We start from the raw sequence: 18,701 nt of genomic DNA on the forward strand, positions 1-18,701 counted from the left end.
GATGTGGAAGAGCTTGTGATGTCTCATGAGGAGGAACTTACTCCTAATGACTTGAAGGAACTGGATGAGATGTTACGGGTAGAGGCTGACAGTGGTGAGGAGGAAATTGAAAGTGATGACCATATGTCAGCTAAACAGTTGAAAGATGTGATTTACCACTGGGAGAAGTTCAGGGAACTGGCTTCAAAGCACCCAGAAGTGGAAAAAACTGAACTAACTTTGTGTCATGTTGAGGACTCAGTGGTCTCCTTCTTTAAACATAAGTTAATGGTGAGGAGGACAGATGCCCCACAGACCACAATTGACACTTTCTTCAGTAAAAGGCAGAGGGAACAAGATGCTAGCCCTCAGCCTTCCACTTCAAGAAGGAGAGAGGATGTTCATGGTGGAGAATCTGTCAGTCCAGAGGTTCCTGACATTTTCATGGAAGGTGACTCACCTTCCAAGAAGCAGTAAAATGCTTCTCCTCCACTTCCTTCTCTTCTCCCTTCTCCTCCTGCACCTCCCACTTCAAATGCACATCATCACCATCATCCAGGAGCCTTCTACATACACACCTCAAAGTAAGTAAATTTTTCCGCTATTTTTGTTGAAGTTAGGAAATTTTCGGTGAGCTGGAACCAATTACCCAAAAACCCATTGAAACAATGGTTTCGGTTAACGAACGTTTCGGTTAACGAACGACCTTCTGGAACGGATTGAGTTCGTTAACCGAGGGGCCACTGTATATGTATATGTATATATATATGTATATGTATATGTATATATATATGTATATGTATATATATATATATATATATATATATATATATATATATATATATATATATATATATATATATATATATATATATATATATATATATATATATAAGATAGGAAATAAATAAATAAGAAAAAGTAATACAGTTAAAATACTATTTAATTTACCTTTAATGCGACCATAATTCTGCTTCCAATGTGAAGTGATGGTACTGTAACTAAAATTACATTCAAATTACATCAGGGATGTTGGCTATTGGGCAAACTAAAATCGTGCCGGACCACGGGAGTTTCCGGATCACAGAGTGCTGGACTAGAGAGGTACAACCTGTACTATACAAAATACATTTCTCTTGACAGATTCACATTTAATTTTACTCTTAATACAAGTATGGAGACCAGTGCACTGATCACCAGAGGCAAAATTTGTGTTATAAATATGTACAGCCACTGAGGAAGCCGGGAAGTTATACCTAGAGGTTGAAACCACAAACCATGATGCATCCCATCACGTACCTGGTGGCTAAAAATACAAACCACAATGAGTGTACCTAATTTCAAACACCACATGTAATGAACAATGAGAGCTGAGATGTATAGAAGAAGAGTTAGAAGGAGTGGTGGCAGGGAAAAGTGAAGACAACCTCTCTCCCAAGGCACACGTGATCCACCCTGCCAAAAGAAACAAAAACAATGCAGTATTAAGTTGTATTTTTAAAATGATGCTAAAAAAAAGTCTTTCAAAGAACATCACATAAATTTTAGTGGCATTAAACTTCACATTCATTTTAGCTCTATAGTTATAGAACATCTTGGTACACAAAAGAGTAATTTAAAGGAAACTACCGTACATTTTGCCTTATAAGACAAACTCATCCTGCTGAAGGTTCACCGACTAAAGCCAAGGCCGTAATATTTAAGGGCTAGTAGTCCGGGCTCTCCAGACACCTAATGATAAACATTTATCGAAAACTTATTTCTTACCTCTAGAATAAAGCAAATTGGGTGGAGGACTAGCAAGTTTCCTATTTGTGTTTTTCCTAAAGATAATATAGAAAAAGCTGCCACTGCTGCTGCCTGCACATGAGACCCACTGCCATCTTTGTTTATGTGAGCATCAGGAGGCATCATTATGTACAAGTACTATACCTGTAGTCCAAATGTTTCAAAGACATTAATATTAATGTTATTCCATAATCACTCGCTAATAAGAAACAAAAGCAGCAAATTTAAACAAAAATAATTTAGATGATAAATTAATCTTTCTTACGTTAATAATAATATTAATACATCATCCCAAAAGAGAACAAGATTTAATATTAATTACACTGTAGCAGGTAGGATTAGTTTGCTGTAAAAGAACTATTCTATTAAACTGAGACATCAAGTAATTTCATCTTATATTGGGAACACAACATTACCCCTCTAACTACTGGAAAATAAAAAATCCCAACATCAATTTTTTTTGTTTTTTTGCAAAATTAGCTCATTGTACTACAGTATAGCAAAATCAATTTACCATTATTATTTGCACAAGATCCTTCATGACATGGTCCAAGTCCACAACACAGGAAAGCATGAACGCCACACCAAAGTTGTATATAGTGTCAATAGGCATATCTAAGAACACTCTTCTTTGCCTATCTCTCTCATGTCCAAGTCCAAGGCAGGAAAGTAAATAGGATACATCCAGCACCAGGTCAGGACACAGAAGACAAGTTAGCCAAAATGAGAAGCCTCCAATCAGACCATGAACTACTGTATCAGTAGCTCTTAAAAGAGACCTAAAAAAGTAAATACATTTGTTATACAGTACAGTATAATATAAAACACATACTACAGTATACATACCGTATATCTCGGCTTATAAGACGGAATTTGAACATTAAAAAAATCTGCCCAAAGTTAGGGGGTCGTCTTAATCACCAAGTATAAAATTCTTACCTCTTAAATATTGCGTGTCAAGAGTGGTGATGGAAACATGGTAAACCACTCACAAAGTCCTACCAGGGAAAGTGACCTTGACTGTGACCGCCTGTAGCTATTTTTAGCCGTCCTTGTGTTCGGAGGTGGTCAGTAATGCATATCTGTATATTTACTGATCATAATACTTATCTCCTATAAATAATTAATTTAAAATTAATTTTTTTACAAAGAATATTCAGTAAATGACTGCGTTAATTCTTGAAACTACCGACAGTGGTAAATTTAGGATATAAATGATGAACAGAAGTCACTTCATGGAGTCATGGATTCGGAGTTTGGTCCTTAATGATCACCTACCAGTTATAATGCTAGCCTCCCTTTTTCGCGAAACAAGTATATAAATTAAAGAAAATACTTGCAGTGTGTTTAATGTATTACAGTATATTATAAATAAATAAATAAACAAATAAATCGGCAAATCTATTTTAAGTAAATGGAAATATTTTACTCACACCAACATTAGTTCCAATTAAATAACTGCCGCTTAAGTGAGTCACTAGTGTACACCAGCCGGTATAATTTGATGCCAATACTTGAAGTGAATTGGCATTATTTTAAATAACCAACAATAAATAAATGGAAAAAAGATCAAAGGTGAGAAACATTATATTGTATGTATGTTGTGTTGTCAAAGGAAGAGAAACAATTGAAACTCTGCAATTGTGTGTAAATGAGACAGAAAGATAAATCAGCAACCTAAGACTTGGTCACAATTTTCGTGATGCCATATGGAAGTAGGGTCTACCATTAGACAATACTGTACATTGTGCTTCCAATATCTTCCCAGGCAGTAGAATCTCCCCATTTGGTAGCTGCCTAAAACTTTTAGTAATATTACTTTGATACAACATGATAAATTAGACAAACAATGAAAATAAACAAACAAAAGTTATTTACCAAGACCTCTCTGAGAACAGAGGGATGTAGGGGGAAGGAAGGAGGTTGAGATAAGACGGCTATTTATAGCCTGTCTTTGTGTAGGAAGTCGACCACACTAGAAATAATTAATTTTATTATGGTAGTGTTGTGAGGATGTGTGAGTGGTGTGGGGGGTTGTGGTAGTGTTGTGAGGATGTGTATGTGGTGTGGGGGGTTGTGGTAGTGTTGTGAGGATGTGTGAGTGGTGTGGGGGTTGTGGTAGTGTTGTGAGGATGTGTAAGTGGTGTGGGAGGTTGTGGTAGTGTTGTGAGGATGTGTGAGTGGTGTGGGGGGTTGTGGTAGTGTTATGAGGATGCTGTATGAGTAGTGTGGGGGCTTTGTGGTACAGTTGTGAGGATGTGTGAGTGGTGTGGGGGGGTTGTGCAGTGGTAGTGTTAGGAGGATGCGGTATGAGTAGTGTGGGGGCTTTGTGGTACAGTTGTGAGGATGTGTGAGTGGTGTGGGGGGGTTGTGGTAGTGTTGTGAGGATGTGTAAGTGGTGTGGGGGTTGTGGTACAGTTGTGAGGATGTGTGAGTGGTGTGGGGGGTTGTGGTAGTGTTGTGAGGATGCTGTAAGAGTAGTGTGGGGGCTTTGTGGTACAGTTGTGAGGATGTGTAAGTGGTGTGGGAGGTTGTGGTAGTGTGAGGATGTGTGAGTGGTGTAGGGGGGGTTGTGGTAGTGTTATGAGGATGCTGTATGAGTAGTGTGGGGGCTTTGTGGTTCAGTTGTGAGGATGTGTGAGTGGTGTGGGGGGTTGTGGTAGTGTGAGGATGTGTGAGTGGTGTGGGGGGGTTGTGCAGTGGTAGTGTTAGGAGGATGCGGTATGAGTAGTGTGGGGACTTTGTGGTTCAGTTGTGAGGATGTGTGAGTGGTGTGGGGGGGTTGTGCAGTGGTAGTGTTAGGAGGATGCGGTATGAGTAGTGTGGGGGCTTTGTGGTTCAGTTGTGAGGATGTGTGAGTGGTGTGGGGGGGTTGTGCAGTGGTAGTGTTAGGAGGATGCGGTATGAGTAGTGTGGGGGCTTTGTGGTTCAGTTGTGAGGATGTGTGAGTGGTGTGGGGGGTTGTGCAGTGGTAGTGTTAGGAGGATGCGGTATGAGTAGTGTGGGGGCTTTGTGGTACAGTTGTGAGGATGTGTGAGTGGTGTGGGGGGGTTGTGGTAGTGTTGTGAGGATGTGTGAGTGGTGTGGGGGGGTTGTGGTAGTGTTGTGAGGATGCTGTATGAGTAGTGTGGGGGCTTTGTGGTACAGTTGTGAGGATGTGTGAGTGGTGTGGGGGGGTTGTGGTAGTGTTGTGAGGCTGCTGTATGAGTAGTGTGGGGGCTTTGTGGTACAGTTGTGAGGATGTGTGAGTGGTGTGGGGGGGTTGTGGTAGTGTTGTGAGGATGCTGTATGAGTAGTGTGGGGGCTTTGTGGTACAGTTGTGAGGATGTGTGAGTGGTGTGGGGGGGGTTGTGGGAGTGAGTCATAACCACACACCACCCTCAACACACTACCTCTTTCCTGCATCACCATCCAACACTACCAACGTGCAACACACCTGGTCACCTCTACATTATTAACACCTATACTGGAGTTGATTGGGATCATGTGCTGTGTACATCGATGTATTTCTGCCCGACACTGAATACGTCATCAACCTCTAGGGTCCAGGATAATATTAAGCCCTGGCACGGTGACTCCTCTCTCTTAAAGTGCATTAAGGTGATTGTATTTGGCGTCATCTAATCCCTAACTTCATAATGGAGTTGTCAAGGCTTCACTGTAATTACAATCTCCAGTTTTTTAGTTTCGTTTATTCAACTGGTATTATATCTACAAGAGTTATTTAACCAGACGTGGACATTTCTTTTTGTAAAGTCATATGTAGTATGAAATACAATATTTCAGTATACGAGTGTCATGTTGAGATGGGAGTGGTGACATTAGTGGGGCAGCTAAATGCAATTTTTCAAGAGAATCATGAAAATGGTGGTACAAGCACCAAATTTGGCATGGTAATTCTCTAATGGTTACTAGTCAAGTCTGCCTGATTGGCCATTTAAAAATTCAAGATGGCGACCATTTTTCAAGGTGACCGCCATATTGACCTTCAAAAGTTGATTTTTCTTATAGAAATTGATGTAGTTGGTCAATCTGGGTGATCTTGGTGTCGATATGTATGTTTTCAAGCATGCTTAGATGATTTTTTATAGTTTTAAGTCCATTGTAAAATTTTTATCCACATAAAATAACACTTTTAGTAAAAAATATAACAAAAAAGAACTTACTAAAAAAAAGTACGGTAAACAGTGGGAACACAGTCCCACCACCGATACGAGGTAACACTCCCACCACCGATCGTCTCGTGTGAAGCAAGCATATAAATTAAAGAAAATACTTGCAGTGTGTTTAATATGTTACAGTATATTATAAATAAACAAATAAATCGGTAAATCCATTTCAAGTAAATGGAAAAATTTTACTCGACACCGACATTAGTTCCAGTTACCGGTAAATAGCAGACGCTTCAGTGACGTCACTAGTGTTTACACTACACCAGCGGGTAACATTTGATGACATTACTTGAAGTGAATTGGCCTTATTTTAAAAAACCAAGGATGGTTGGTAGAGGACTACTGAGTCAGTGGGTAAGTGTCACATTTGGGGTACTGGTCTTATACAGCGAATAGAGCTCAAAAACTACTTTTTAAATGGAAATTTGGGGGGGCCGTCTTATGCACCCCGACGCCTTATAGGCCGAGATATACGGTGTACATAAATTATATTAATTTCTACCCCTGTACATATATCTGACTATCAACACTGGGTTTTCTTCATCATATGTTATTTTGCAGTGTCTAGTCAACAGCATACAGTATTTTCTCGATTTAACAAACTATAATTCAAGCCACCCCTTTCCGTTAAATCAAAGTTTCCGCTAAATTGAATTTCCGCTATTTTTGCTCGATTTAGGAAACTGGTTCCCTAAATCGAGTGTGATTCTGTTAAATTTCGCGTCAAATGCGCCGTTTGGTGAGTGAAGTTTGTTTACAGGTACATCCGCTAAGTCCGTGTCCTGCTGCCACTGCATGTGTTGTCAACTACTGGGCTTAGACATCATGCCAAAAGTCTCTCGGTAGTCTCAGAAAGGAAGAAGTGTGAGGGAGAAAGTCAAAAGAGTGCGGCTATCAATTGGAAAAAAGGTTGGAAATTATTGAAAAACTGAAAACAAACACCGAACCCCCGAGTTTAAGGCAAGCCATGAATAATGTTTCTATGTGTCTGAGGTGTCTCCATAGGTGTGAGCGTATTAACGGAATTAATCTCGATTTAGCGAACTAGTTCACTAAATCGAGTGAAAAATAATGAAAAACATTCCTTCCACTAAATCGAGAGTTCGTTATACCGGATTCCGTTAAATCAAGAGTACAGAACTCCCTTCTCAAAAAATTACCTTCATTGTACACATTCTTGTACAGTATTGTAATTTAAGGTTTTTGTTTAATGTTTTGATGGACCACACAAAGAAGATTTGAAGATGAGAATTAAGAAGCCAATGGCTTATGACCGATTTTAAAGGAGTAGGGGAGGTACAGTCCTCCTCACTAGCGCATTTACAGGGGCTCGTTAGGTTTTGTGCAGTGTTGCAGCACTGTATTTGGTTATAGGAAACTTGCAATAGTAAACATACCATGGAATTACAGTAAAAAAAATATTAAAACAAATATATAAATGTAAATATTTGTGGAATGTTTATATGTTTAATACAAAATGCATTAAATAGAGTGTTATTAGATTGTATCTTTTACCTAGTGGGCGGTGGTAGAGCGAGGTGAAGTGATGTAAAGGCAATGTGGGGTGGGAGCAGGAGCAGCAGGGAGGGAGGTGGAGGCAGGTGCCCCTCTACCTACAGTAATTGAGGCTGAAGTTTATTATTTTCCTCGTCTGCTATGTTATGCAGATAACATTCATACTGTTCATGTTAAACTTTGGCCATAGTGTGAACAAGAGGAGGTTTGAAGATAATTACGGTGATTCTTTATTCAAATGTGCTTGTTGCTTGCTAGAATAATTTACTACATTAAGATCGTGTATTTCGCGAGTAATATAGACTGGAAAAATTGTGCTTAATTCAAATTCGCCAAATGCAAATACATAAACTAATGGGAAAAATAACAATATAGACTAGCCACTCTACATCAACCTCTGATTTTCCCATTTATAACCTCCAAATGATACAAATTCTGCCTTTATTGACCTGATTGTTTTTTCCGGAAACTAGTTTTTAAGCCTTCCTCAAGTAACTTAATCACACACTGCTTATTCTGCATTGAGTACTTGGCAAACTTAACTCCCTTACGATAGTCTCGCTTCTCCTTTTCCTTATTTGGCTGCTTAGGTGGGTTTGTCCTACCCCCACGAGCAGGACCCCCAGTAGAAGCAGAGGCCATTATCTTGACTCGACAGCTGGTAGCACCACCCAAAAAAGTACACAATAGCAGCCTGGGCGGTTGCTAGGATGGCGCGGGCTACAATGCAATAGTTGCATTCTTGTATACCTCTTTTACTTTCACCACTAGCAATTCAATCACCAGAACGTTTCTTGGAAACATTCTTCTTACCTTGTCTTTCCAAATTCATCGCTAACACAACAAAATGGAGAAAACAGCGAAAATCATGGAGTAATTGACAGAAACCGCACGATTCAACTGATCACGTGATGTACACTGTTATTAGTCCTCACTGCGACACATTCATTTTACTTAAAATTTTCATATAGTATTTATGGGTAACAGCTAAATTTGCAAATAAAAAACGAAATTTATATTGTACCTCTCAAAAAACACTTCACAAACAAAAGACACAGATCAATTGAACATGTGATGTCGAACGTGAACTGTAAACATTGCATAACCCCGCGCCACGCTTAAAACATTGAGGATGGAATCGCGCTATAGCCAACATTCGTATGCAAAAGTTCGCATTTTACAACCAGCGTCCCCTATTCATCAATCGAGTTACAACCAATTCGTGTTGACAAAACACACGTTGTAGCAGAAATGACTAACTGGTATGAGGGCTGTGACGTCATTCAAGACGGTGGCCAGCATTCAGCTTGCTGGATCTTGCGTTCAGCTGGCTGGATCTCACGAAATTTTACGCCAAATGTAAGATTTGATTACATTAGGTAGTGCTCGAAATTCAAAAAAGCGAAATGAAATCGCGCGAAATAAGAGATTTTACTGTATACTATATTAATAGCGTAAATAAAACATGCAATGTGAAATGTTGCATTGGCACCTCAAGTGTTGCCAACATGTTTTCATTTTAATAAAAGCAGTGGACAGAAGTCTGAAGTCTTCTCCACAGCACAGCACAGTACAGCACATCCTTGACCACCGAAGGGTCAAGACGTACCTGGCGCTCCTCTCGGAGCAGCCAGGTCAACTGTTAAGTTGGCCCATACCAACCCCCTCCCCTGAACCCTCCTCCCCACCGGAATATCAACAAGTTCTCGCCAGAAGTTACAATTTCATTTAGGAAAGGAACGGAACCAGTGTTAAACAGAGGTGAACAGTGGTGAACAGTGCTTAAGTCAGTGAGAACAACTCAACAGTAACAGTCGTACCCAAGTTAACCTTCACACAGTGAGGTCCCAGGTACCCAGTGATAACGGCCCGTGAGACCCAACAACAACCAGCGATGTGTTAATCCGTCTACGATAGGAAGGCCTAAGACCAAACCTCACTCATATAACACCATCTGTGAGGGAATTACTACACCACATGTCCCTCATAACACCATATGTGAGGGAATTACTACACCACACCCTCATAACGTCAGTCCCCTCATCACACCATCTGTGAGGGAATTACTACACCACGTGAGGTCCCTCATAACACCATCTGTGAGGGAATTACTACACCACGTCAGGCCCCTCATAACACCATCTGTGAGGGAATTACTACACCACGTCCCCCTCCACCATCTGTGAGGGAATTACTACACCACGTGAGGTCCCTCATAACACCATCTGTGAGGGAAACTACACCACGTGAGGCCCCTCATAACACCATCTGTGAGGAATTACTACACCACGTGAGGTCCCTCATAACACCATCTGTGAGGGAATTACTACACCACGTGAGGCCCCTCATAACACCATCTGGGAACTACTACACCACAGGTCCCTCATAACACCATCTGAGGGAACTACTACACCACGTGAGTTCCTCCTAACACCATCTGGGAGGGAGTTACTACACTACGAGTTTGCTGTTCAACACCTACATTAATCTGTATGTTCACTGTATGTTCCTTTACCTTTCTCTAATGAAGGCTTTTGTTAAACCACCAATGTATATTTTCAGCCTTCGGGCTGCAGAATTTTTTCAATAAACCGTTAATTATTATTATTATTATTATTATTATTATTATTATTATTATTATTATTATTATTATTATGATTTATTTTGAAATATATTCAACACATATTGCGACCTTCAAACTGGTTTAAAAAATAAAATACCTGCAATGATAACAGACTGAAAATGTCTTAAATGACACAAGTGTCAAACACTGATTACAGTATGTTACCAATGATCAGTCAATTCACACCCCTCGCTTGGCCCCGATTCCTTTAAAGATAAAGAAATAGAAATAACTTGTAGAAAGGAATTAGTTATGCTTAGAAAAAAAAATCTTATTTTCATTTACAGTTCACCATTCTTACACAACCAGACATGACATGAACCTCGGACTCTGAGACAGATTGCAAGCACTCTTATTATTATTATTACATGTTTTATTTACTCTTAGTATAGTACAGTAGATTATTCTAGCAAGCAACAAGCACATGTGAATAAAGTATCACTGCAACTAACTTCAAACCTCATCACTGCAATTAACTTCAAACCACCTCTTATTCACAATATGATGGAATTATGTAAAGCATTTTAGAATTACAGCATCCTTGAAATTATTTTAGGTACAGGGATATGCAAAGAGCAACTGACGTATAACGGAAAGATGGGGGAGGAGGGATAAGAGGGTAGGCTAGGTGAGGTGGGTGGTCAAAATGCTAATGGACACAAGAAATCAAAGGGAAAGTCTGCTGTCATGGCCACTGCCACCTGACCTGACCTGACCTCTAGGTATGTGACTGCGTGGTGTCAACCCCACACCACCTTCATGACTCCACCAAGACAACTCTTTACTCTGGTTAATAAATAAATAATTAATTAAAAATATATTATTAGTTTGTTACAGACATTAAAGCTCTTTGTTTGTTTGTTTGTTTGTTTGTTTGGAGCATATAACGAGTAACGATTTTTGTTTTTTTCAATTGTAATGGAGTAAAAGTATTAGAAAACCATACAGAAGTAAAATTAAAATTTTTTTTAGCACTTTTTAAAAAGTAAATACCCAAAAATGTCACTTGAGTACAGTACTCAAGTAAATTTATTTCGTTACTTTACAACTCTGAGTGAAAATACAGTGTTACAAAGAGTGATATACTACACTGTATGCATGTTTTTACTGTATAGCACAGTAAGATCTCATATTTCGCGAGATTTCATTTCGCGTTTTTGAATTTCACGAGCACTACCTAATGTAACCAAGTCTAATATTTGGCGTAACATATCTTGAGTTTCGCGAGATCCAGCCAGCTGAATGCTGTAATATTTTATGTTGCAGCATAAGTATGGTTTTTGGTAACTGGCCAGCCGCACTCTCCCTCCCCTCGTGTGACGTCAGGGCATACAGGCAGGAGCCACACACTTCTATTGAGTCAGTTTCATGACTGCCCGGATGAAATGTGTCGCCTTTATACTGTACCAGTATATGTGATGAATACAGTAAATAAATATAATTATAATAACTAAAATAAATAAACACTGGGTTGCCATTTGGCAATTATTTCACGGGACTTAAGACAGAACAGCTGGTCACCGTCTTGTATGACGTCACAACCCTCATCCCAGTTATTCCTGCGCCATCCTACCGACTGGCAGGGCTGCTATTGTGTGCATTTTTTTGGTGATGCTACCACCTGTCGAGTCAAGATAATGACCTCTACCTCGACTGGGGCCCTACTGGTGCTGGTGGGGGTGGGACAGACCCACATAAGTGGCCAAATAAGGAAAAGGAGAAGCGGGACTATCGTAAGGGAGTTAAGTTTGCCAATTACTCAATGCAGGATAGGTAGCGTGTTATTAAGTTACTTGAGGAAGGCCTAAAAACTAGTGAGATAGGAACGATTACTGGTTTTCCGGAAACCACAATCAGGTCAATAAAGGCAGAATTTGCATCATTTTGAGGTTATAAACAGGAAAATCAAAGGTTGATATAGAGTGGACAGTCTATATTGTTATTTTTTCCATTATTTTATGTATTTGCATGTGGCGTAATTTTTCCAGTCTATATTACTCGCAAAATACAAGATCTTACTATATTGTATAATCCATTATTAATAGGCATTGTCCTGTATTCAAGTTGTGTAAATACTTGGTTGAGGCACTAGTGCAGGAATGCAGTCATACTTAAGAATCATCATGTCAACCATATACTGTATGGAACTACAGTAGTATTGGGGCTTGTATGTGAAGACACAGTTTGCGACATGATAACATACAGTATGCATACCCTGTAATTTTATGAGATAAAAAGAACCGATATTTCATACTGACTTAGTATGAGCATCTTTAAGCTGTTTTACTACTGTATTACCAATTTACAAATATAAGTTGACAGAGCCCGCACCGTTAGATATAAGAATAGCACCATCCCATCTATTGTTAAAATAATAAACAACTCCTGATTTATGTACTGTACAGCCCTGTAAACGTATTCAAAGCATATTATATCATTATGTCTAAATCAAATGTAAGTCTGTATATTTTCAGCCACCGGCTGCAACTCTATTAATAAACCGTTTATTATTATTATTATTATTATTACATTCACAAACTAAGGTTAAGGCTTTATTCAGTACAATAACTGCTAGTCAGTTATATCTAGACTTTACACAGAACTAAGTCACTGATCAGTGGATACATATGACATTTACAAATTGAACATAAAATAATTTTGAAACAGCTATAAATAAACAAGGTAATCAAATTAGTGGGATACAGGCAGACCCCAATTCACAAAAGGCTTTTATAAATAAATAAAAAAATTAATCGAACCACATTTTCTCATGAACATCCATAATAAAAGCCGAGATATTTTCCTACAAAAAGTAAAACTTCCCCGAAACATATTAAAATACTACAAAACTTATTTATAGTGACATTTTTTTGGTGTACACAATTATTATAAGCCAATACTAATTAGTGAAAGACATTTTAATCTATGTAACAATAGTGACCACTCAAACCGTAGATGCGCTGCCATCAAAACAAAAACTAGTGTCCTGTTTGTCTACCTACAAAGTCTACCGCATGTGTTTCAGACTTTAGCAAAGTTTTTGTGCATAGATTTACCATTAAATAAAGTGAGTTCCTCTTGCCTCATCTAAAGATATTACATGTACAGAATTGCTTTCTCTTGTAATGCACACACCATTCAGCCTGTGAGATTTTGGGTTTTGTTTACTGTCAATTTGCTTATAGTATGAATTAACAATAATAAACAAGAACCTCCTGTACTGTAATGTAAACTGACCAGATCCATTACAGGATGCCCCAAGATGCTTGTGCATCTTCCAAAACTGAAAAAAAAAATATATACGTATATATAAAAAAGGTCATAACTTTAGGGTTTTTGTTCATTATCTGGGATTTTTTTCTCTGTAACTGAAAATTTGTAAATCAAGAACTACCTATAGAGTAAAAACTTGCAAATCATAATAATAAAGTGATTTAAAAGCAAAAACCAAAAGTTCCATGCTGTATAAAAAATTTAACCAATGTTTGCGGTTCTTTAAGACTGCTGCAAACACTGATAAAGCCACTTTCATAACAATTGTATTTTTAGAGTTTCCAGAAAATAAATTTAAGTTATGTCTCCAAAATTATTTAAAAATTACAGAAAATTCAGAAATTATTCAAAAGTTATCACTTTATTGTACTGTATAATATGTGGGAATTTTAGCTACCAACAACTTTCATCTGTGATATTTTCAGAAAAATTCATCAACTAAGTTTTGAGTTCCATCTTTGAAAATCTATCTTTGCCTGTCACCTGTACCTAATGACACATACACAATGCAGTAATAAAAATTGCTCCCTTACTTAATTCTTGCTCTACATATACGTACTGTATTCTTAAGTGCAAATAAGTAGTCATGATATGTAAAATAAAAATACTTCACCATTAAAAATAAGACTTCTTAAATGTAAGAGAACATTAACAATAATGTACAGTACTCACTTAGGAGGCAGATCCAAAATAAAATTCTTGACTAGGTTGTCTCCAAACCATGCAGTGGCAAATAGTGCTCCCCATACTATCACAGATTTTAGAGTGACAGCTCCAAACATGGCCATGCTTGACCATCACATCATCAATACTGCTTGTTATATCATTATTTTGATAAAATCTAAAATAAAGACAATATATATATATATATATATATATATATATATATATATATATATATATATATATATATATATATATATATATATATATATATATATATATATATATATATATATATATATATATATATATTTATTTATTATACTGTACTGTAGCACATTGTATCCAATAAAATCATGATTCAGCGATGGCATAGATGCCATGGCCAACCCGATTGTGTCACATTGAATTAAAAATACAGTTAACCCTCACTTTACGCGGTCCCACATTCCGCGTTTCCACGTTTACGCGGTGCCCTGCCGGAACCCAGGATGCTCACATTCCGCGGTGCGTGTACCCCTTTACGCGGAGAGCGGCTGGCGAGCCGCGCCATTTTTGGATCCAAACCTCCCGCCATCCGCCATGTTGTGTAAGCTGCGCGAACATGGTGCGCACAAGGTCGCCCAGTCATCAAAACATTACCAGTTCTTCACCCGCCACCCACCACAGCCGGCCCAAGTCAGTGATAGTGATAATTATGGTGAGGATATGGACTTATATGGACTTTGGGGAGTTTGACAAAGAGGCCCTGCAAGCCTCTGTGGTGGATAGTGATACAATTGATACAAGTGACACAGGTGAGGGCCAATAATCTGCCCTCTGCCTCGGAACCAACCGCCCATCCCCGTGTGCCCAGCCATTTTTTCTACTAATGTAAGTGTTAAAAAACCTAATATTATTGATATTTCTCTTAATTATTAATTGTGTGTGCATACCATCATAAAGTTAAGATAATATTTTTACTACAACATAGTTGTGTGTCGCCAAAAAGTGGAGTTTGGGGATCGGCCCGGACTCCATTTCAATTAATCCCATATGTTATGTTATTCACTTTACGCTTTCTTTCTTTACGGACCCCGGGTTACATTAACGCGAAAGTGAGGGTTAACTGTATTCCTAATTTTTATGTTACTGAATTTGCATTCCATGTATCTATCAATGTTTTAGTGGCTGTTGTATCCCAAACAAAATATACCAAGTTTACCATCATTCTCATATAGTTTTTACTTTATTAATTCTGTGGTTCTGTTTGGCTATGAAGGTTAATCAGGTTAGGTTACTTTTTTTCAGTACTGATACTGTATATAGAATGCAAAACCAGTGGGGTAAAATGGGAAAAACAATTGGGGTAATTATTATGATGCAGAACATATAAATTAACTAGACTTAAGAAACCAGCCACAGTATTATAGGTTAATATGTGTAGTCATTTAATAAAGATTTGTCTCATTCTATTATTGATCTCCCACTAGATTTGGATTTTCTGCATAAAAATAGAGGCCCACAAAGCAATTTAAAAGATAGGACCACAGCCTATCTACCTTTTTTCCACTACCACATAATGGCCAAGCGAAACAGACTTGTAACTTTATACAAATTACTGTACCATTATTAAACTAATTGGTAATACTGTAGTTGTACTGTACTTTACATCAGACTAGTGAGAACGAACCACTTTAAGAAAAATTTTATATTATAAAACGTGTTACTTCACAAATAGAAAGAAATGGATGGAAATTTAAAATTAACTACTTTTGGTTTTCCTTTGTGTCTGTTAAACTGTGTTTTAGTATTTCCTGACAGGTTTGTTTTCATACATAAAATGTAAATTAAATGTCCAATGGTAGTTTATTTTGTCAGTGTACAGCTGAGTCAGGTCCGTGTAACTAATTACTGTACTTTTATACTGTACTGTAGTAAACAAAGGAACCACCCTATCCTTGCCTTAAAAATGAGCCAAGGTGTCATAGAACTATGATATATCCTTAATATTGGTTAGCTGTCCTCTGTAATTTCACTTTTGTATGTAAAGTAGCTAAAACAACTATCTGTGCAAGTGGGGGTCGATATGCTCCAAAATTTTACGCGTGACTAGTGACAGCCCTCATATACCAAAATTTATCATACATGGTCTCATATTGTTTCTCACAAAGTATGCACAGATAGTTATTTTAGCTACTGTACAATATATGCATAAAATGAGAAGCAAGGTCATAACTATGAATTAACTTAAGAAGTGGCAAGTAGGTTGCCAACAATGTGTAACAAAAACATGGCCAACTGCTCAAGCAGCTAACGAGCCGATCAGTGGCGAAAGGGATAAAAGTAAAAATATGTCCTTAGTATTAGGATGTTTAGGCCTTGGGCCATGAACCCTTGGAAGTCTGGGCCATGGGCCAGAAAATTCCTGACTGGAAATTATAATACCCTTAATACCCCCTGGAAGCCTTCTAGTCAGGAACCTTCCCGTAAGGTTAGATTATGTTATTTATATTACTCCGACCCATGGCCCAAACCACCCTGGTCCTATATTCCACGACCTCTATGCCTCTAGCCAATAGTGAACTGACATAAACCCTTCCCAAATTGTCTGATTTTGGAGGAATAAGCCACTGGTTTGTTCCTGTCAAAATCTGACAATATTTAGTGATGGCTTTTCTAAATTAATAAAAACATCATTGGCTCAAAGAGCCACAGCCTAACTAGCCACTTACTGTCCCTGCACCTGATTTGCATCATCTACTATTACCCTCAAAAATTCCCAAATTATAAGTTGTTGTTGGGCCCCTTTATCAAAATTTTTATGTACCGGACCCCATTGGTGCACCTTTACACCAAGATTTATTTGTAAAATTACTGTAGTCAACATACCACAAAGGTTGTCTCGGATAAACTTTACATTTACCCCTGTACAGCTTAGAACATTGTTAACTTTAAGACACAAGTACTATAATTAGACAGTGAATGAAGTACAATACGGGTAACCTTCTTGTTATTACTCGTTAGTTACATCAAATATGATTTCTGAAACAATTTAGCAAAGCAATCCCAAAGTTGTTTGCGTTCAAGTTGTCGACAACACAGAACCCGGATTTGTGTACCACTAAAAGAATTTACCATTCAAACTGCGATAGAGTCAAACAATGGTCGCCTTTAATGTTAAAGACAAATAAAATACAGTACGTGTGAAGGTACATCGTGCATCGTGTTAAACGAGGCATACCAATGATTTGGATCCAGATTCACTATTGAAGTTTGACCTGTTAGTGGAGTATTGCCGTTCAATTTTGACTTATTTGTGTTTATTCTGAAGGCAAACATTAGCCCTGTGTCCGTTCTCATTGGTTTATATAAAACTAATAATTATTGGGTTTCTACAAATTCAGTGTACAGTATACTATGTTTGTCCAGTTGTCTCTCCAAGTTCAACACTTTCGGAGGCTGAGGACCTGTAGGAAAGAGATAACATTTATTTTATTATTTTTTATTTGTTCATAACTTGTGTAATTATTCACTTAGTATACGAGCCTAAAGTACTTGGTTGTTGAAGAGCAGTAATTCATTTTAGAAAATACATCAAGTTGTATTGTCCCAGCTTTGTCCTTGCTCGTCATGATTGATTGATTTATTTTATTGGGAATTCATCATGTACAGTCGCTGTCATCAGTTAGCCTCATGTGGTGAAACTAGCCACGGAATGGGTTTCTGAACTTACTCCGGATGGACGAATTTTGACGACGCAAATACCTGTTTTAACACGACTTGCTGTGTTTCTAGGGATAAGGAAACTCTAAATCTGGGAATTTTTTTGAAATATTCGAATTAGATGTGATTCGAATATAGTGTGAGATGTGTTGTTAACTTGACTCACTCGTTAAAACAATTTGCGTCCGATATATGTCCGGCCAAGGATTCTGCAGTAGAGTAGAGGAAGGATACTTTCTTTCGCTTCCGATTGACGCGCCATCTATGGAGTGTGAGTCATCATAAAGAACGTTTGGTATTACATGGAGTACCTAATTAAAAGGAAGTATTTAATCTGCGACATAATAGAAAATGGTTGTAAATAGTGAGCGACAGATTTATTTTATTGTTTTCAATTGTGCGTTGATCGTGCCTCTCAAAAAAGAACAGTTAACAACAAACAACACAACAATAGATAATTACATATATCATTTTCATATACTGTATAGACTTTCTTGAAAAACACTTTAGTTTTTATTCATATTCATATATTTAATTATACTTATGTTTCAATTTACATTTTTAATTTGCATTATCTTTGCTACATATTGGGATTAAATTATTAAATTAAATTATATAAGATTCATATTTTTATTACTATATATATATATATATATATATATATATATATATATATATATATATATATATATATATATATATATATATATATATATATATATATATATATATATATATATAATAGCAATACATGATTTAATAATAAAATAAGTAATTTAAAAATGTCACTGGAAATATTTTTTTTCCTAATTTTCATTCATACAAGTTCTGAGAACTTATACATTTTAAAGGAGTAGTTAGTAAGCAAAATATAAGATTCACCTGTTGCTGGGACAACTGTGCGAACAAAATGTCCACTGACTGTATATTGTTCTGGAGTAATGTGGCTGCTACCCTAGACTTTGGCATGATAGCTGGTTTTT

General features: G+C 37.4%; 1 protein-coding gene across 9 annotated transcripts; it reads right to left on the bottom strand.

The window, feature by feature from the left end:
• Positions 1-904: 904 nt before the first annotated feature.
• Positions 905-17,909, bottom strand: LOC121863491. Of its 9 annotated transcripts, XR_006088406.1 has the most exons (5): positions 16,885-17,106; positions 14,023-14,191; positions 13,315-13,360; positions 2,282-2,546; positions 905-1,434 (listed from the first exon to the last, which is right to left on the bottom strand). XR_006088406.1 is itself a non-coding variant. In XM_042362167.1 (4 exons), exons 2-4 carry the CDS (start codon positions 14,136-14,138, stop codon positions 1,096-1,098), a joined length of 720 nt encoding a protein of 239 aa, XP_042218101.1. In that variant the 5' UTR covers positions 14,139-14,191; positions 17,885-17,909; the 3' UTR covers positions 905-1,095. The 9 variants fall into 9 exon arrangements, 6 of the variants coding, with proteins under 6 accessions (XP_042218101.1, XP_042218103.1, XP_042218098.1 ...); XM_042362167.1 differs by lacking the exons at positions 13,315-13,360; positions 16,885-17,106 and adding an exon at positions 17,885-17,909; XM_042362169.1 differs by lacking the exons at positions 13,315-13,360; positions 16,885-17,106 and adding an exon at positions 17,131-17,154.
• Positions 17,910-18,701: the final 792 nt, after the last annotated feature.

Source organism: Homarus americanus, unplaced genomic scaffold (genome assembly GCF_018991925.1).
Source record: "Homarus americanus isolate GMGI-L3 unplaced genomic scaffold, GMGI_Hamer_2.0 scaffold46483, whole genome shotgun sequence".
Classification (NCBI taxonomy): domain Eukaryota; kingdom Metazoa; phylum Arthropoda; class Malacostraca; order Decapoda; family Nephropidae; genus Homarus; species Homarus americanus.

Bases quoted from the DNA above. Each gene is read 5' to 3' on its own strand.
- LOC121863491 (XM_042362167.1), bottom strand. From the start codon at position 14,138: ATGGCCATGTTTGGAGCTGTCACTCTAAAATCTGTGATAGTATGGGGA. The intron at 2,547-14,022 runs GTGAGTACTGTA...TTACTTTTTTAG, and splicing joins ATTTTGGATCTGCCTCCTAA to GTCTCTTTTAAGAGCTACTG. The intron at 1,435-2,281 runs GTAAATTGATTT...TTCTTTTGGCAG, and splicing joins ATCTTGTGCAAATAATAATG to GGTGGATCACGTGTGCCTTG.